The sequence below is a fragment of the Lissotriton vulgaris genome, chromosome 7, assembly GCF_964263255.1.
Source record: "Lissotriton vulgaris chromosome 7, aLisVul1.2, whole genome shotgun sequence".
NCBI classification, from domain to species: Eukaryota; Metazoa; Chordata; class Amphibia; order Caudata; family Salamandridae; genus Lissotriton; species Lissotriton vulgaris.
In genome coordinates, this window is record NC_141695.1 from 1,328,623,961 (window position 1) to 1,328,644,045 (window position 20,085).

The window sequence follows — 20,085 nt, forward strand, 5'->3', positions numbered from 1 at the left end:
CTGGCATTTTAAAGGATTGAAAAGTTGTTGCATTTCCGCCTAGTATTATAGTTGATCATTTACCCCAACTATTGATGCCCTATACTAGAGCTCACGTTGTTTGAGATTCACTTTTGCATTGCTTTCTGTCAAATATCAAGCATTTGACTCTGAATAATTCATACATTATATATAGTAGCTTGTAATGTTGATTTATGACAGATACTGCTCAAAAGTGGTTTTATTTAGGGTTCAAGATAAGTGGATAAAAATATTTTTCTGTGTTAATTTTCTGGTAGCTGAAGGGAAGAATCGAGTAGCAAGAGATTTTGAGGGCAATTTCAATGTATCCAACACAAAATAGCGATCTATGAATTGTGAGCAATCATAAAATCAGGCAGATTGCGAAGTAAGTGTCTGAGCTGTAACATGAGTTGACAGGTGAGTGAAAAAATCAGCTTGCTCCTCAAAAGCTCAATACAGATTCAGCCTTAATGTGTCTGTCTTAACATTTTGACCAGTCAAGCATGTCCTTCCCTCTCATCGGGACAAAAGATAACCGTCTGGCTACTCCCTATGAAAAATGAAAGTACCCTTTAGAGATCCATTAATATCATTGTGGCGCTCGGAAATATGCACCATCCTCACCTGCTAATACACACATATGAGCTGGTTGGGTTTCAATGTAAAGTTGATCTATGTGCAGTGGCTGCTCCTCGGCTAAGGCGGAGGAGCGTTGCCACACTGGTTTAAATAGGAAACATAAAATGTTGATAAGGTATTGTTATTATTTTAGTTTCCCTATTTCATCAGTGGATCTCAAGGTGGGGCTAGCCAGAGCAGGGGAAGGAGTGGTTCACACTCCCTAAGTGCGCACAAATGCTTGACTGGCCATCTTGGGCTGGCCAAACATTCCTGCATACTATGCATCTTCCCCACTAGGATGCATTACACCGCCTGGTGAAGAACACGCAAAGCCTTGTGATTGTCAATGGTTAGAGTAGCAGACCCTGATGCAGAGGTCTAGCCCGGGATCAGGGTTCAATTCCCAGCCTCGGCGGGTCTTGGGCTCAAAAATTCCACGGACCTGATAATTCTCGCCTCGTGCCTATTCTAATCATAGAGTCCCACTCTGCAACTCTGGGCAATAGCTTGCTTAATCTCCACAACGGCCCCCACAACGCTAAGGATGCCTGGCCTCCACACTGGGGGTGCCCAGGAGTGGATGCCTCACAGGGAAAGCCAGGACGGGTTCCACAGCGGTATTCGTACAAGTGCCTTGAGACCCTTGCGGGTAAGTAGTGCGCTATACTAATATCAATTTACATTTACATTTTACATTTACATTGGCTATGGGAGCCTAAGAGGCCAGGTGCTTCCTGCTCCTTCCTGCAGCCAGTGGAGACAGGAAGAAGAAGACAGAAAAGAGGCTGCTGCCGGCCGGCCCAGGAAGGTGTATTTTTTCCCCAAATGTTGGTCCTGTGACCCACCCCCACCCTTTTGCCGACCCAGCCCTACTACTCGCGATCGGTAGCAGCCACTACTGTCTGTGTAGACAGAAGGACAGGGTTTTGAACGTATGTGGTTCGGAAATGGCTCCTACAACGAGTGTGCATGTTTTTGGGTTTGTATGTGTGTGAGACGGTGCTAGCAGGAGGGGGAACCATGAGCCCCCTAAATCGTAGACCAGAGGTCACACAAAATTGCTGCAAGCCTGTGCACACGTCAAAGTCTAGGGCAGAGTGAGTACTTCTTATCTTAAGAATCTATGATGGAACATTCAATGTACAATAATATGAATGAACACACAACGAACAATCTTGATTATTATGTTCTTCTTCTCCACAACTGTTATCTTTATATAAGTTATTATGTTTGTGTGTTTTATATTTTTTATTACATTTATTTGTTTTATTTTGTGAAAATGTATATTAAGTAAAATTTATTTTGTTAAAATGTATACTATTTAATATATTATATCATATTTTATTGTATACATATATATTTAAATTGATCTTTTTTTCATCAATATTTTTTATTCAATATTTTTGTACTTGCCTATTTAGTTATAGGAGTCAATATTTTTGTATTCTATATTTTTTCGATATTTAGAACATCGATATTTAGAACATCGATATTCTGTCAGTGTACAATCAAATCCTGCCTCTGTCACAGTCTACCGCAACTATTGTCTACTATTTGCACTTTTTGCCTTGATTCTAACTCAAATCATTACAAATTCATATCTCTGGTTTCCCTTTTTGGATTTTGTTTAATGTCATTTTACTTACTAATGTGATTGTTGTTTTACTTATAAATGCTGTACACATTTTCTCTAAGTTAAGCCTGTCTGCTATGTACCACAGCTACCAGGGTTCAAGCTAGGGTTTAAATGACTGAAACCTTTGACTAAAATTATTGTACACTAAAACTTTTCAAATGTACGAGTAATTGAAACTTTATACTTTTTTTAAGGACAGACCAAAACCTCCGGACACATCAGGAACTATGAGAACAACCGATATGTCTACACAAACATTGGAGGATTACCATCTTCTCCACAGTTTATCCAATATGGATGCCACCACTGATACCACTCTAGCATACCGGGCACAAGAGTTAGATATAGCTAACTACCACTCTAATGAATCGATCCTTAAACCAATTTCTATCTTTACTCTAATACCACCAGTAGGCAGTTCTATTGACATGTTCAATACAGCAGTAACAGAAGGACTTGGGCAAAGATTTTGCCAAATATAATAAGATGAGACAATATCTTCTTGGGAATACCATCAATCAACAGTATGGGCCCTTAATTAGCCTCAAAAGAAATCCTGAGCTCATTATAAAGGAGGGTGATAAAAGTGTAAGCATAGTCATCCTATGTACTGGCTATGACATTAAGGAGGCATAACAACAACTATTTTACAAATCGTTTTACACAAAAAGTGACAGTGATACCACACTGAACCTGTAGAAACTAAGTAAACAACACAGACACATGACACATAGATGAACTACTAAACTTTGAAGAAAAAACGACCTATTCCTGGATCACCTAAGAATGTCTACATTTAATTCATTTCTGAATGATCCCTAAGCTGACTACAGAGAGCTCATCCCTTGCTCTGTGTCCCACCATTACCCCCATCTACACCCAACCAGCCACAAGATGTTACCTGAGCAATAACAATCCCGTAGCCTTCCTTTCTCATAGGACTTATTCTCATTAATGTTCATACACATTTAAGCATTCTATCTGTGACTACACAAAACAGCTCAGTTCAAGGTAATCAAAGAGGTGCTTCCTCACCCTACCTTAGATTTTTCTCCCTATGAAACACCCACTTCTTGATGATAAATGATTAAGGATTACTAATCATCATGCTGACTACAACTTTTAAGACCGTTTACTTCTGCGCTACAATACACATTACACCTAGCTTCACGATTCTCACTTATTTTAGCTGTTTTTTGTATAGAGTGTGCAGAGTCTTGAATTGCTGTGCCACAAATCAATGTGTGAATACACCTAAGAGATTATGCAGGGAGACCTAATAATGTGTTTCGCCTCGATAAAGCCCCATGCTTAATTAGCCCTGTTTCAACTGATGTGGATACCTACAGCGGAGCCTGAACAACCTTGGCTGATGCCCGGTGGAGCTGTCCTATGCAGTTATAGAGGAGTCTGGCCCCTTGGCCGTCACCTACCCAGCCTGACATCTGACATTGTTTTACTCGTCTCCCCGTTCGGTCCCCTCCTCCCTCCTCTGCGATTGTTTGGATTCTAACTGATGTATCTATGTACACTGTAACTCACTGATTCAACTGATGTAGATACCTACAGCGGAGCCTGAGCAACCTTGGCTGATGCCCGGTGGAGCTGTCCTACGCAGCTATAGAGGAGTCTGGCCGCTTGGCCGTCACCTACCCAGGCGGTCATCTGGCATTGTCTTCCTCATCTCTCCGTTTGTGTCTCCTTCCCTCCCCACCTCCTCCCTCTGTTTCTTTGATTCAAACTGTTGTAACTTTGTAACCGGTAACTCGCTGATCTTCATGTAAAGCGCTCTGATACCTCGGGTCTAGCCAGCACTATATAAAACTTTGCAAATAAATAAAAATAGATAAACATGTTAGCTGAGACATCTATATAGTGAATATTGGAAGAACAAGTTAATGTACCATGGAACACTTTGTCCAGAATGCAAAAAACAATAAATACAATTTAAAAAAAACTACACAGCAGCCTGGAGTCTTCAACAATTTACTTATGAAACGACTAAGTGCTGAAAGAGCATGTGTGCCTTATCTAACATAATATATAGTACAAACATATATTATGAAAAACAGTTCTAATAATCAGCTTGGTAAGATTGATATTATATAGGTTTGTTGCGAGACTCTTACTGAATCTTTGGGTTCTATAATCCGATTGCAGTTAACCCGCATAGTTGAATAGTTTTAGATCATTCAGATTTAATTTCTCTGTTGCATTCTTTCATCTTGTTCATACGTTTTCACGTCAGTTTTGCGTGGCACTTAAGTACTCTTACAGTTGGATTTAATTTGCTGCCAATTTGTTTAAAAAATGTTTAACTTCTGTAATAGACTAAGAGCAAAAGGGCATAGTCATTTGAATGTGGGCTGCAATCAGGATTATGTTTTCTACCTCCTAGTGTGCGGCACGCCAGAGATCAGCAGCCGGATCGTGGGTGGAGATGATGCCGCAGATGGGGCGTGGCCCTGGCAGGTCAGCCTCCGGGTAGATAACCAGCATATTTGTGGCGGGTCCCTGATCGCGAACAACTGGGTGTTGTCAGCAGCTCACTGCTACTACCGACTGTAAGTGAAGCAACAGTCAATGGGCTTGTGTTTGTGCAATATCCAATGTAACATGCAAGGGAGCACTTGGTATACAGAATCCAGCCCAAGATCATAGGGAGCCACACAAACACTACTGCATGCCGCGTGGAGAGAATGATTCCAAGAGATGCTATTTTCTCACGCAATTTAGATGGATGGTCCAACTTCTCCTCTTGCATATGACCTCTATGAAGATTACAAGGTCAAGCATGACCTTGTAAGCAGCTTTATTAAGAGCTAGCTGATTTTCGAGCTAAGAGGTTGCTGCACCTCCTTGTATGTTGGGATCCCTTGTTGAGATACCTGAACACTGGCCCCACAGTAAATTATATCACCATAAATTCAGAAGTATCAAATAGTTATTTCAACTAAATCACATATCAAAAAATTGGAAATAGCATCAATGCCAGGGAAGTAAGTTTCTGAGAAATGGGCTTGGTGCTCTCATGAACGTGATATACACAAGTCAAAATCAGTGATCAAATATGTTTATCATAAAACAAGAACAACACAGCCCATACCATTACACAATCTTAAAAGGGGTCCGTAGTAATAGTAGATGTGTCGATCCCCCGGAAAGATAGGGGGATCATCATCAGGACTCCCAGGATAAATGAGCCAGAGTCAAGAAAAGTAAGAAAGGGGCAAATAACATAAGCCCTGAATAAGAACAAAAGGTTTGTGTTGTACTCCTTCAGAGACCCACTGGCTTCAGGGTATTCTCACCCATATGCTTTCCCTTCAGACCTTTTGGTCCTGATTCCCGCGGCATTCCATTTTAGATCAGTGCGTTACGGAGCATCTCAACTGCCTCATTACACTTACCAGCACGCCGCATATAAATTAGCGGCGCCACAGGCCCTCCTAGAAAGTTTCACCATAATGGGTATTCACTACCATGTTAGATACTTCTCTACATCCTGATTCAAGGCACTCTCTTCTTTAGGGATGGCTGCCACACTGTACATGTTGTCATTGCTCTTCGCGCCAAGCACATTTCTCACACACCTACTGCGCTGTCATTGAAGCGTTTTTTTATGTTTTGATAAGTTAATCAATTAAAGTAACCATTTGGTACTTGTTAATTTATGGTGATATTTTCTGTGGGATCAGTGTACCTGTTTAGGAACTTGAGTAAGGTCCAAGGTGACTTTCAGGTTTCCTTGTTAGTCGTAACTAGGGATCTCTTGTTGAGCACTGGCCTTGCTCTGCATTCTATTGAGATGGTTCCCAGTTAAGCTTGTGCGTAATGTTTGTTGCCAAGTGTTTTCTTGCACGAACCCCCATTTATGAGCTACCTCAATGATCCATAGTCTCCTATTTCCTTCTGCTTAAGTTGTCGACATAGCTTAACTTTGTGGGAGAGTTGTTTGCAGTAGAAAATTCCTATGACAATGGACATACGCAAAGGGAAGGTTTGCAAGATCATTTATTCTTGGAAAAAAGAAGGTGAAAATGGGGGCCTTAGACTGAAAATGATGCAATGTTTAAACATGGACAGCCTATCTGGTGTAGCATTTGTAAAAACTCGTGCTTCTGGTGACAATTAAGCATGCACTGAGAGAGAGAAGCCACACAACGTGCCAACCACAGCACCAAACCATGCCCGGTATCTGTCGCCACCACTACCATTCATTTTAGCGTGACCTGTGCGCAGCACATCGAGGAACAATTCGTGACTCTTGCCTCCAGGCAGGTCTCAAAGCACTTTTTGGTATTTCTCTTCTGTTAGGGATGTTCTGCCACAGCTGCCTCAAGACTTTAGTAGACACCCTGAAGGTTACATATCCCTGTTCACACTCTCCTAGACTCCTAGACTTACCTGATGCCTATGAAATGAATCTCCAAAAAAGGATACCGAAGGCACCAATCCTTAAGACTGTCAGGTACTGAAGCTGGGTTGACTCTCCTCCATCACTAGATCCAAGACTCTCAGCCAACAGCCAGGAAGGTCCTCTTTGCCAGTTCTACGCAAGCCACGCTACAGCACAAGATGCAATGAGGACTACATCTATCCCCCCTTCCCCCAATTATTGAGTCTGGTTCTGGCATCTTTTACCTTCCAAAGGCTGCAATGACTCATAAAGCATTTCCCATATGTGAGTTTACATACGTTTATTGCTTCTTTTGAGAAAAAGATAGGCTCCAGGGACAATAGGCGTATGCAAGTAAAATATTGGTATCCAGAATCTGCACAGAAACACAAACTTTCTTGTATGTTTCCTCCTTCTGCCATTTTGTTTCTTCCTCTTGATTTTGCATCTTTTATTTTTTCAGAGGATATTCGACTTCTCAGTACACCGCATGTCTGGGAGTGCATCATCTTGTTAGCAGCTCTCATTCAGCCTGCTACAGGGTGAATCGGATCATAGTTCATCCCCTCTACAGTCAAGCAGGCAGCCCTGGAGACATACTCCTCCTCAAGCTGGACTCTGGGGTGGCCTTCACCTCCTACATCCTGCCTGTCTGCCTGCCGGAGACATCTGTCCAGTTCCCATCTGAGAAGGAGTGTTGGGTCACTGGCTGGGGGCATATCCGGTCTACATCTGCAGGATCAGGTAAAGTAAATTGTTCACTAGTCATAGACTAGTCAAGCTTGATCTACCAACAGTGGTGCTCATCAGCCTTGATCCTCTGCAGTGCTTAATGTGACATCGTTATTTGCTCCCTCAATTTTTTCTCTTGCGCACCCCTTGCTCACTGAGGGTAATTATTTGTTTTTTAATAGACCTGGTTGAGTTAAGTACCCACTGCAGATTTTATCTTGTAACTTGGAGGTCACCCATTCGGCTTCCAGTAGGGTGCACTCAACATTTTCTTCCACTACAAAATGAATGCCATTGACTATTGTAATAACACCTTGTATTAGGGGCCCAAGAACACATTTTTTGTGTGTTGTTTTCCATATAGCATTAAAATGTTTTCAATTAGATGGATGTAGTTTTATCGCTGTTGCTATTTTTGCTATTAAAATTGATTTATTTTACTCATCTGCTACTGTTAGGGTGAGCAACTTCGGAAAATCGAAAACCGATAAAGCCACAGACGTAAAAATAGGGCTACATATTGCTCCCCCTCAATTGGATTTAAATTAATAACTCCCCTAGTCGTCCAAATGCTTTAGTGATGAGATCCAGGGGCAGGCTGAGGTTCCGTGACGGTTCCGTGACAATTTGAACCCGTGTTTTCAAATTTGTCGGAAATACATAATATTGGTATCAGCGAACCGCAAATGATCCATTTAGTATATCCTGGTGTTTTCGCTACGCTACAAGCAAGAGCACTCCTTCTATTGACATATTTCTGATCTACCCACGGCATCCATCTTAGATCATAGCCGCCATTTTGTGATTCTTGCCCTCACATACGCAATAACCTCTGATCACTCCACTTTGATTAAGGACACATAGCCTTAGCCGGAGATTCACCTCTTACATGACACGTACACCTTAAACCAGATCACGCTGTAGCTGCATGACTCGACAAGGGCTGCCTCCTCTGCCCGAGGCCAGCCCTGCCAAACTGGTCTTCGTGTCCATTGTACCTGATCATGATTAGGCGGCCGAAGCCGGTAGCCTTGCCCATTTACAACCCACAAGCATCTCTTATCCCGCTTTCCTATCTTCCACACCTGGCTCTGTTTCTTTCTTTCTGAATCTTTATTAGGGGGAGGTAACGAACTTTACGATGAGGCGGTCCAAGTCCTGAATGCAATATTGACAGGGAATTGTGACAAACTAGTGGGAACCCCTCTTTTCGCAATGTTTGGCCTCAGATATTATCGACGGTTCCTGTGTAACGCCAAATATTTATTGTTTTAGACACAAAGGTTTTGGGAATGTATTACATGTAAAGAATTTGCCCCTAGCATAAAAAACAGTATATAAGGAGCAGCCCTCTTTGTACAAATCGAACAGGCTCCTGGTTACTGCCCGTGTGTAGTATCTGTGACTTCTGTGTCCCTGCAGTAATAAACCTTTGGTCTTTGACGCCACCATCGAGAAGCCCGTGTTTCTGTTCATTTGTGCACCAAGGCAGGTGGAACTCCGGGGTCTTTGGGTGTTGTTCCCTGACACCTCTGGACGGAACCAAAAAGTCCAGAACTCCAATTGGCGCCCAACGTGGGGCGACGTCATTCGGTACCGGTCCAAAAGCCTGAAGAGTTCGAGAAGCTTCGTGTGAAGATTCCTGAGGGAGGCGCCCCACTTCATCGATCCCGGCATATCGCAAAAGTGGCCCGAAGTTCTCTTCCACGAGGGTTTCCCGTTCAGGACGGCTGCAGTGGGCCGTTGCCTTGACCGTCGCCCTGTCTTGGACCCGTGGTGCAGTCCTTAGTACGGCGAAACGTGACGGGTTTCTCCTTGGTGACGTCTTCAGTGACTCAGTTAAGTATTTAGTGATAGCTAGCTGGTTACTTTTGTGAGGATTGTTAAAATCCTTGATCGGTTCTTGGTTTGGTTTAGTCTTATAAGATTATCACTGGTTGTTCTAGTTACGATAATCTTTTTGGTTTAGTTTGGGTATCGATACATCAGTTCGTTTTGGTAGGCCTAAGTTCTTGGTTCGAGTGCACATATTTGTTCCGTGTTTGTTTGTTTTGTGTTCCGGACTGAAAATGGTAAGTCGGAAAATGTTGTCTTGTTTTAGTTGCAACAGTGACTCACGATTGGAGGACTCTTGTCTGGTTCCTCCGATTGGGACTCCCCTATATGATTTATATTGTAAGCATGGCGTGGGTCCTATATCTTATAATGAGGTATGGGTCCGTTACTGTAAGAAGGATGGTGTCCTTAGTTGGCCACTGCATGGTAGTTTTGAACCAGAGATTCTCGACAACTTAGAAGCGAAATTGTTTAAGAAGAAAGCCCGGCCGGCAATGTTTGATTCTTTCCGTTATTGGCGAAAAGAATCCAAACAGAGAGAAATGAAAAGGTTGAAGAGAGAACAGAAAGAACAAGAAGAGTTAACTCTAGAACAAGCGACTAAACAGTTGCAGACTAACGAGTGTGAGAAGGCCATAGATATAGCAATTAGAGAGCATAACTTAGCGATCGACAAGTGCTATCCTGCCTTGCCATCGAAAATGGCTAAGATACTGGAGGATTCCGAAAACGATCCTCTGTTATCTTATCTGTTACGGTCACCTCCACCGTATGCACAAGGTGCTGCGGCTCCACTCGTCCCGAATGTTCAATTGCCGGTTGCTGGACAACCTGGTGTTCCTGCTCCTGTCCCCCAGAATCAAGTTCCCGTACCTCCTGTGATGAATGTTCCTACAGCTCCTCCTCTTCCTACACTGCCAGCCTCTATACCTACATCCGTACCTACTGTTCCTCAAACTATTTTTCTCGATACTCCTACTGTTCCGTTATCTATTCCTACCTCTACTGCATTCTCTACGTCTGCGAGTGTGCTAACTCCACTTTCTGTTCGTCGAAGAATCACTGATTCTGTTACTAATATGCTGTCTCCTATATATAAAACTTTGATTAAGACTCCTACTCCTGATTCAGTTCAGAGACGTAGTCAGCTACCAAGTACTGAGGAGCGGGGAATTTTAGATTCCACGGCTCTCAGATGGATTTCGAAGAGTAGAAGGTATAGTACGAGAGATGTGTTAGACACATTTATGCAGTGGAAGGAACCAACGCAACGGTACGTCTTTGATGAGATGTGCTCGTTGTTACGTGAAGAAATAGAAGAAGACGATGTCGAATCAGATTTGGAAGATTTAATTAGAGTTCAAAAAGAGTTTGCTGCTGGAATGATAGTGGGTGAGAATATAAAGGAAGCGATGGAACTTATTTTAAGTTTTAGGAATGATCCATCTCTTCGTTCACCGAGAGATTTAGAAAAAGGTAAAGTGAAGCTAAGTCGCCAATATCCTATGAGGGAGGTTCCTCCAATTTGGCGCGAAGCCATACAACGTGATGATAATGCAGGTATTGCAGCTGCTCCAGCACAGTTCCAACGAGTGTGGATACACATTCCATGGAAGCGAGCAGAAGTGCTAGCGGTGAAACAGGCCTTGCCAGACCCACGTAAAAATCCAGCTGGATATTACAAGGAATTAACACAGACAGTTGAGGCTTGTATAATGAACTTAGCCGACATCGATATGTTGTTTGGTAACGTAGTTCCGCAACCAGTGTGGGCTAAAATTCGTAGAGAGGATCATCAAGCTGCTTTAGGTGGTGATTGGGCAGCTATCACTGCAGCAGATGGTCAGCAAATAGGTGGTGCGAAACCCGAACCTCTAATTGCTAATCTGCCAGGTAGAATAATTGATCTAATGAAGACTCTGATGCCAGCATTGCGTGTTAATTGGGACAAGCTGTCAGCATGCAGGCAGAAGAAAGACGAAAGTGTCTCCGACTTCTTCACGAGGTTTGAAGAGACTTTTGTAGATCATAGTGGTCAGGACATGAGTACAGAAGGAGGACAGAGATTGTTTGTCGATAAATTTGTGCATAATTTGTTACCTGAATTATGCAATAAATTAAAAGACTCAGAAAGTGCGTGGGCTGTATCTACGACAGCGCAAATACTTGCGACTGCACAGTACTACGAAAATAGGGATAAAGAGGAAAAGGAAAAATCAGAAAAGAAAACAAAAGATTTAAAAACTAAAGTTCTTTTGCAACAGGCGTATCCGCCTCGCACGAATCAAACTAATACGCAGCAAGGTTCATACCAAAGGACAGATTATGGTTCATCAAGACCTCAATATCAGTGGAATCAGTGTGCGTACTGTAAGAAAGAGGGTCACTATAAAAATGAATGTCCGATTTTAGCGCAAAATAATGCAGCAGCAGCTCAGAGAGGTCGTGGTGGTTTTGTGCAGAATTCTAGAGGTCGAGGACGAGGTGCTATGCCTCCACAAACGAATGATCGTCCTTCCAATCACTTTGATCAACGAAATGGACAATCTACTCAGCAAAATAGATCTCAACAATATCTTGTCGAGGACTATAATGAAGTAGATGAGGGTTATCAACAAAATGGGTACTAGGACAGCCATGGACAAAGAGAGGGAGTAGTATCAGTTCCAGTGGATCAGAGTGGGCCTTATGTCGCAGTAGCAACATCAGGTGTAGTCGAACCGTTTCTGTTGGATACTGGTGCCGCAAAAAGTTCTATCATTCATGCGAAACTCCCTGGCGCACCTTTGTCTGGCTCAACAAATGTTTCTGTAGGTTTTTCAGGCGCCCCTGTTTACAACCCGATATCTGGTCCTTTGTCTATTTCTGTTGGACCGTGCCAATTGAAAGCACCCCTGATTTTGACGACAGGTTGTAATGAAAACCTGCTTGGTTTAGATTTGTTAAAACGACTATATGCGACATTGTACTGTTCCCCGGAAGGAGTACAGCTTACATTGGGTAAAAATATCACCTCTCCGATGTACTTGTCAATGGACGCACTCCCGCCGGAGCTACGTTCACTCCCTGATTCTCTTTGGGCGACTGGTCCTAATGATGTAGGACTCCTAGAAATTCCACCGTATGTGGTAACTTTGAAAGCGAATGTAAAATTTCCAAGAATTCCCCAATATAAAATATCTAGTGAAGGAGAGCGTGCACTTTTATTGATTGTGCAGGATTTGATTAAGAAAGGTGTGGTTGAAGAAACTAGAGGAAATGTCTGTAACAGTCCTGTATTGCCGATCCTGAAACGAACTGATCCTACAAAACCTCCAGTTTATAGGTTTGTCATAGACCTTAGAGAAGTTAATAAGATTGTAATCCCGCAGTTTCCTGTAGTGCCAGACATTACTGCCTTGTTAACATTGATTCCTGCCACAGCCACATGGTTCTCAGTTATTGACCTAAAGAATGCCTTTTTCAGCATTCCGATAGCTGAAGAAAGTAGGGATATTTTCGGCTTCTGTCTTGGAGGTCGCAGTTTCAGATTTAAACGCGCTCCACAAGGCTATTGTGAGAGTCCATCAATTTATAGTCAAGCATTAAAAAGCCAGTTAGATTCTTTTGTCCTTCCTCCAGGTTCTGCCCTAGTACAGTACGTAGACGATCTTTTAGTGGCTGCCGATGACAAGGAAACTTGCAAAGCAGCTACAATTTCCCTATTGCATCATTTGTCTAATTTGAATCACAAGGTGTCTCCTTCGAAAATGCAATACTGCTGCCAAGAAGTGACCTACCTAGGTCATCTCTTGTCAAAGGAGGGAAGGAAGTTGACCCCAGAAAGAATAAAAGCAATTACACAGATGACTGTTCCACGCACACAGAGAGAAGTACGTGCCTTCCTAGGCATTACCTCTTACTGTAGGCAGTGGATCCCAAATTTTTCTCTGTTAGCGAAACCATTGGTAGCTTTGACTGGGAAAAATGTTCCGAGTCCGGTGCCATGGTCTGATGAATGTCAAGAGTTTTATTGAATTACGAAAAGCATTGTGTTCAGCTCCTGTATTGGGTACACCTGATTACAGTAAGCCATTCAAGCTCTACGTTCACGAAAGGGAAGGTTGCGCGTTGAGTGTTCTGACACAGAAGTTTGGTGATAAACAACGCCCTTGTGCGTATTTCTCATCAACATTAGATCCGGTAGCCAGAGCGTTGCCTAGTTGTTTGAGAGCTACAGCGGCAGCTGCAGCTTCCATTCGACAATCTGCTGGTTTGGTGATGAACAATATGCTAGTGGTCATGGTTCCTCATGCAGTGGATACACTCATGAACCGAACGAAGACACAACACCTTACTAGTGCGAGATTATCTGGTTACGAGCTGACATTACTAGCGAGTCATATTCAGATCAAAAGATGCAATGTATTAAATCCAGCAACACTGTTGCCGACTGATCAAGAGTCGAGTGATTCCGAGCCACATGATTGCTGTTTCAAAACGGAGGAAGAGACAAAAGGACGCATTGATTTAAAAGATACTCCGCTATCAGATCCGGATGGTACGCTGTATGTGGACGGGTCATGTTTTAAATTGGAGAATGGTGATGTGACTGCTGCTTACGCGGTAACAACTTTGAAGACGATTGTGGAGACTGCAAGAGTGAGTCAGAATTCTGCCCAAGCCGCAGAATTAATAGCTCTAACGAGAGCGTGTGTTTTAGCTGAGGGAAAGAGAGTGAATGTGTTTACAGATAGTCAGTACGCATTTGGCGTGGCCCATAGTTTTGGCCGGTTGTGGAGAGAAAGAGGTTTCATTACGTCCCATGGGACTAAGATCCAACATGGTCAGCTAGTTAACGACTTGTTGGAATCTCTAACCTTGCCGACTGAAGTTGCGATTGTGAAGTGCAGTGCTCATAAAGCAATCACGGATGATGTTGGTCGTGGGAATGCTTTTGCTGATGAAATTGCTAAACAGACAGCTAGAGACACGATGAGCAGAATGTATGTTGCTACGTCTGCAAGATGGATTGCTGAGTCCGGAATGTGTGAAGACACTATGGAAAGTGTGAAAGAGATTCAGAAAGAAGCAACTGAGGAAGAGAAACGTGTATGGAGAGAAAGTACGGGCAAGCTGGACTCGAATGGATGTTGGATTGATTTGACAGAACAGCAGCGTTGGATGTTGCCCGATGCATATGTGCTTGCAGTAGTGACGATGGCGCATGGAGTAGCGCATATAAGTTCTAAAGGGATATGTAAGATGTTGGCTCCGGTCTGGAAGAATGAGGGAATCAGTAAGTGTGCAGAGAGAGTGGTGAAAAATTGTATGGTGTGCTTGATGCATAATCCTGGCAAGGGAACTCCAACTCCAGCTGGTCATTTCGCTCCTCCTTCCTGTCCCTTTGAAGTAATTCAGTTAGACTTCATTCACATGGAACGCTGCAACAATTTGAAGTATGTCCTGGTGGTAGTTTGTGCTTTTTCCAGGTGGATAGAAGCATACCCACTAAAGGACAACACTGCCCTATCTACTGCCAAAATTCTTCTCAAGGAATTTTTCCCTAGATATGGAATGCCACGGATTGTATGGTCGGACAACGGAAGTGAGTTTATAGGGAAAGTTATGCAGAGTGTGTGTGCCGGCTTAGGATTGAAACAGAAATTTCACAGTGCAAACCATCCCCAGTCTGCTGGTTTAGTCGAGGGTTACAATGGCACCCTCAAGCTGAAAATAGCCAAAATACAAGCATCCACAGGTTTAGCCTGGCCAGACGCACTTCCTTTGGCCTTGTTATCAACGAGAGCAACAGTACATTCTAGAATAGGGCTTAGTCCTTACGAGATAGTCTTTGGTCGCCCGGCAAATGTCTGGGGTGTACCAAGGCCTAAACAATTTTGCTCCATTGAATATCCTATGTTGATAGACTACCTTTACGACTTGACTGCTAAATTGAGTCTTATTCATCAACAGGTTTTCGATGCTTTGCCAAAACCTGGGCATCAGCTGAAACCAGGAGATCTGGTTGTAATCAAGAACTTCGCGAGGACGAAGAACCTTCAGCCGAGATTTGTGGGGCCTTTTCAGATCTTACTGGCAACGAGGACAGCAGTTCGTGTAGCTGGCCGTAAGCACTGGATACACGCTTCTCATGTTAAGCGTGTTCCTTTGCCGCTCCCTTACGACGACTGGGTGAAAAAGGGAATTGGTGCCTCCGAATCTGAAAGCACACCGAAGTTCATCTCTTTCAGCGATGCCGAATTGATTACTGACACTTCAAAACCTGACTCTCCTCCTGAAAAGACTCCTTTGAACACTGAACATTTGTCTCCAGCATCAGAAGAAACTTTGCTATCTGCGAATTTGAACTCTGCAACAGCTGCTAGTGATACGCTATTTTCCGATCAGACAGTACCAGCGAAGAAGAGATACAACCTAAGAAGCCGTAAAATGGACAAATAAAGCAGGCAACTGCATATTGTGATTTTGATATATATATTGAACTTTTGCCTTCAGCCAGGAAGTTTGCTATTGTTTATTGTTTTTAAAAATTGCCTTGCCGTCTGGGTAGCCGTAGGGTCGTGGCTGTGTGCCTAGTTTGAATTTGCAGGGGTCTGACACAAGGTCGATCTTTCTGTTGGTTCTGGGAACTCCCTGGGCTGATAGAGGCATTTTCATCTACGTACACATCATCAGTGGTCGCGAGCGGATTGTAGAAGATGGAGCTTCCTGCGCTGCAACGAGAAAATGTGATTTATGTTCGCAGAAACAGACTTAATAGAATTCTTCATAGCAAATGCTTTCTGATGCAATGTGCCATTACATTTTTGATTGTTTTAGCAACATTGGTGGGTGGAATCGTCTTTAGTATAAATTTGATTTTTGTGCCAGTTACTACAGTACCTCCCCTTGATCCTGCTATTTCTACTGTTTCTTCTATACACTCTTTTCACTCGTTTCCAGAACATGAGCAAGCCCGACGCTCAGAATTCACCAACAACACTTTTGTACAGCTCTTGCACCAACACCAACTGGTAGTTAACACTACAAACTGCTGGGTGTGTGGCTTGATACCCCACACTATGGATAAAGGTATTCCCTATCTGGTTTTGCCTTACAGCTATAATGGATCATTTCAGGCCTTCCAAACCATCTTTGCTTATGCCCTTGAAACTTATCCTCCACGTCCACCGCGTTCCGCTAAATATAACTCTGCCAACAAAGCTTTAGTCCAGGGAATTATTGACATGGTCAAGGACGTCAATAATACTCCATCTTACCCTAGAGACGAATTGCGAGTATATTTAAGTTGGAATACTTCAGAGTATCGCCTTAGTTTAGGAGAAAGCAAGCGTAAAAGCTCAACTCCAATCTGGGTCGTACCTCACCGAGGTCAGGTCTGTTTGCAAGGTAACGGGAGAAATCCGAGAGCTCAGCTAGGGAGGAGTGAGTGCGTAGAGACTTACGTGTTTCCGGCTAACTCTTCTCCTGCCTTTCTCACTGCTAGGGGTACCTACTTCATTTGTCGAGACAGAGCTTATACATGGTTGCCTGCCGACTTTTCAGGATCATGTTATATTGCTAGATTACTGCCTCCGACATACACTGCTTCACCTGATTACCACAGAACCAGAGTAGCGAGAGGTGTCTTCAGCAAGGAAGATACCGCTGGTCAGGAAGCTGGAGACTTCTTCAAAGGCTTCCTTCCGTTCTGGGGGCCTATGGCCAATAGTAGAAACATACGTCAGCTAACACGGGTAGTTGAATCTACTATTACCGAAACTACTGGTGCCCTTAGCAATCTGACAGCTGAGCTTCAGGCGGATAGGCTCATGACGTTGCAGAATCGTATGGTTCTAGACGTTATACTTGCAGATCGAGGTGGGGTATGCAGAATGATCCAATCGAGCTGCTGTGTCTTTATTCCTAATAATGCTCCAACAGTCTATGAGGCGATCTCTAAGTTACACAAGATTTCAGACTCCATACATGTAGACAAGGGAAACTGGTCCTTCATGGAGTGGTTTTGGACTCTGATATCAGCATGGGGATGGAAGGTTCTAATGGTCATTGGTGTCATCTTAGTATTCCTATTCTCATGTTGTCTGATTATCCAGTGTGGTCCTGCTCTGTGTAGTCTTTGTGCTGCAACTTGTCTCAGAAAACCACCTGCGTTTGGAGAAAAGACACGAGAAAGGATGATGATACAACAGCATGTCACTGACCTGATGAGCATAGAACTAGATTCAGACATAGACTGAGTAATTGCCTATGTAAGGGCAAAAGGAGGGTCTGAGGTTCCGTGACGGTTCCGTGACAATTTGAACCCGTGTTTTCAAATTTGTCGGAAATACATAATATTGGTATCAGTGAACCGCAAATGATCCATTTAGTATATCCTGGTGTTTTCGCTACGCTACAAGCAAGAGCACTCCTTCTATTGACATATTTCTGATCTACCCACGGCATCCATCTTAGATCATAGCCGCCATTTTGTGATTCTTGCCCTCACATACGCAATAACCTCTGATCACTCCACTTTGATTAAGGACACATAGCCTTAGCCGGAGATTCACCTCTTACATGACACGTACACCTTAAACCAGATCACGCTGTAGCTGCATGACTCGACAAGGGCTGCCTCCTCTGCCCGAGGCCAGCCCTGCCAAACTGGTCTTCGTGTCCATTGTACCTGATCATGATTAGGCGGCCGAAGCCGGTAGCCTTGCCCATTTACAACCCACAAGCATCTCTTATCCCGCTTTCCTATCTTCCACACCTGGCTCTGTTTCTTTCTTTCTGAATCTTTATTAGGGGGAGGTAACGAACTTTACGATGAGGCGGTCCAAGTCCTGAATGCAATATTGACAGGGAATTGTGACAAACTAGTGGGAACCCCTCTTTTCGCAATGTTTGGCCTCAGATATTATCGACGGTTCCTGTGTAACGCCAAATATTTATTGTTTTAGACACAAAGGTTTTGGGAATGTATTACATGTAAAGAATTTGCCCCTAGCATAAAAAACAGTATATAAGGAGCAGCCCTCTTTGTACAAATCGAACAGGCTCCTGGTTACTGCCCGTGTGTAGTATCTGTGACTTCTGTGTCCCTGCAGTAATAAACCTTTGGTCTTTGACGCCACCATCGAGAAGCCCGTGTTTCTGTTCATTTGTGCACCAAGGCAGGTGGAACTCCGGGGTCTTTGGGTGTTGTTCCCTGACACCTCTGGACGGAACCAAAAAGTCCAGAACTCCAAGGCTGGCAAACCAAGACCTTCGGTGATGGACTTCCTAGATGCTGATTCGCTCCACATTTCATCCCTCCATGAATGAGGCGAGGCAGCACAGTATGCGGCTTAAAACGAGTGAACTTCTGTGCCTGGTTTGTTGAAAGGACCGGTGTCAACATGAGGCTGTACAACACCAGCCGCGGTCGGTAGTGGGATGACCTGCAGGGCGGTGACGTGGGTAGGGGGAAGGGCAGGGGCAGGGTGGGGAGAGTAATGTATGGATTACAGAGTTTTACAGGTAAGTAAACAAAAAAACAATGAGCGTAATCCATACATTACTACCCCCCACCCTGCCCCTCCCCACGTCACCGCCCTGCAGGTCCTCCCACTACCGACCGCGGCGGCACAACACTGATTAATGTGATTGCTCCCGATCCTTTTTCCGAAACTCGGGGCCCGTAATTTTATGAACAAAGGTCTCTAGACGCTGGAACAGTACTTTAAAAACCGGGACTGTCGGGGCAAATCCAGGAAGTCTGGTCACCCTCCCTAATCTGCATTATAAGGATAGTGGAAGATACAGAGACATTCCACCATTACATAGACACTAATGCCCTGATTTAGATCTTGGCGGACAGGCTACTCCATCACAATGGTGACGGATATGCCATCGGCAGACTAATATAAATCTAATTATATTCTAATGGATTTATATTTTGGCGGACGGGATATCCATTACTGTTGTGATGGAGTAAACCCTCCGCCAAGATCTAAATCGGGCCTCAAGTCATTGTATATAGTGACAGAACTCCAAAGTGGCTTGACTGCTTAGAGCCTCACATATTATACCACTCATGGCATGATCAGTGACTGCATTGATTACATCCCTGATAACATCTGAACTTACATCATTTGCATTTCGGAGGTGTGAGTTACAGTTACTTAATGGGATGAGTAATAGTTACTTGACTTAACTATAACTGGCGAATTTCAGTGTTTTTATTTTAAAATGTTACTTAATAAGTGACAGTTTCACCTAATTATAATGCAACTTTAACCTTTGATTTTTCAGTAAATGTGTGTGTGTTTGTGTGAGTGTATGTAAGTGTGTGTGTATATGTGTGTGTGTGTATATATATATATATATATATATATATATATATATATATATATATATAATATAATTTGTAACATTCATATTTTTGCCCAGTGTGTGCATCTATCTGTATTAGTCTAAGATTAGCACATTGATTTGGCTTTATGATATTTACTGTGCAGTTTTGTTGAGGAGACTGTACAGTTTTCAGAAGTGCCATAACCTGCAAATGGCATTACATCAGTGGTAACTTTGTCACTTTCCTTCCTTAAGTGTCTCTTCCTTGGCCGAAGACCCTGCAGCAAGTGATGGTCCCCATCATTGACCGGACGACCTGCGATACACTCTACCACAAAGGGTCAGTTCAGACCTCTCCGATAATCCTGAGCGACATGATATGTGCTGGCTACGCAGCAGGTGGAAAGGACTCCTGCCAGGTAGGCGGCCTTGTGGTACCAATAATCAGTTGGGACGGAGGAGAAGGATCAGGTCAGAATGTGACCTCGAAAGTTTTGTAATCTGGTTGGTACAACGAAATGCTTAGAAGCGA

At 43.4% G+C, this 20,085-nt stretch overlaps 1 protein-coding gene across 1 annotated transcript in view; it reads left to right on the forward strand.

Moving 5' to 3' along the window:
• The window catches only part of LOC147703613 (prostasin-like), a 142,882-nt gene that overhangs the window by 65,313 nt on the left and 57,484 nt on the right, over positions 1 to 20,085 (forward strand). Inside the window, exons 3-5 of the mRNA XM_086929525.1 lie at positions 4,659 to 4,824; positions 7,123 to 7,403; positions 19,809 to 19,972. Of these exons, the coding sequence (XP_086785651.1) occupies positions 4,659 to 4,824; positions 7,123 to 7,403; positions 19,809 to 19,972 (611 nt within the window). The remainder of the gene's footprint in view (positions 1 to 4,658; positions 4,825 to 7,122; positions 7,404 to 19,808; positions 19,973 to 20,085) is intronic.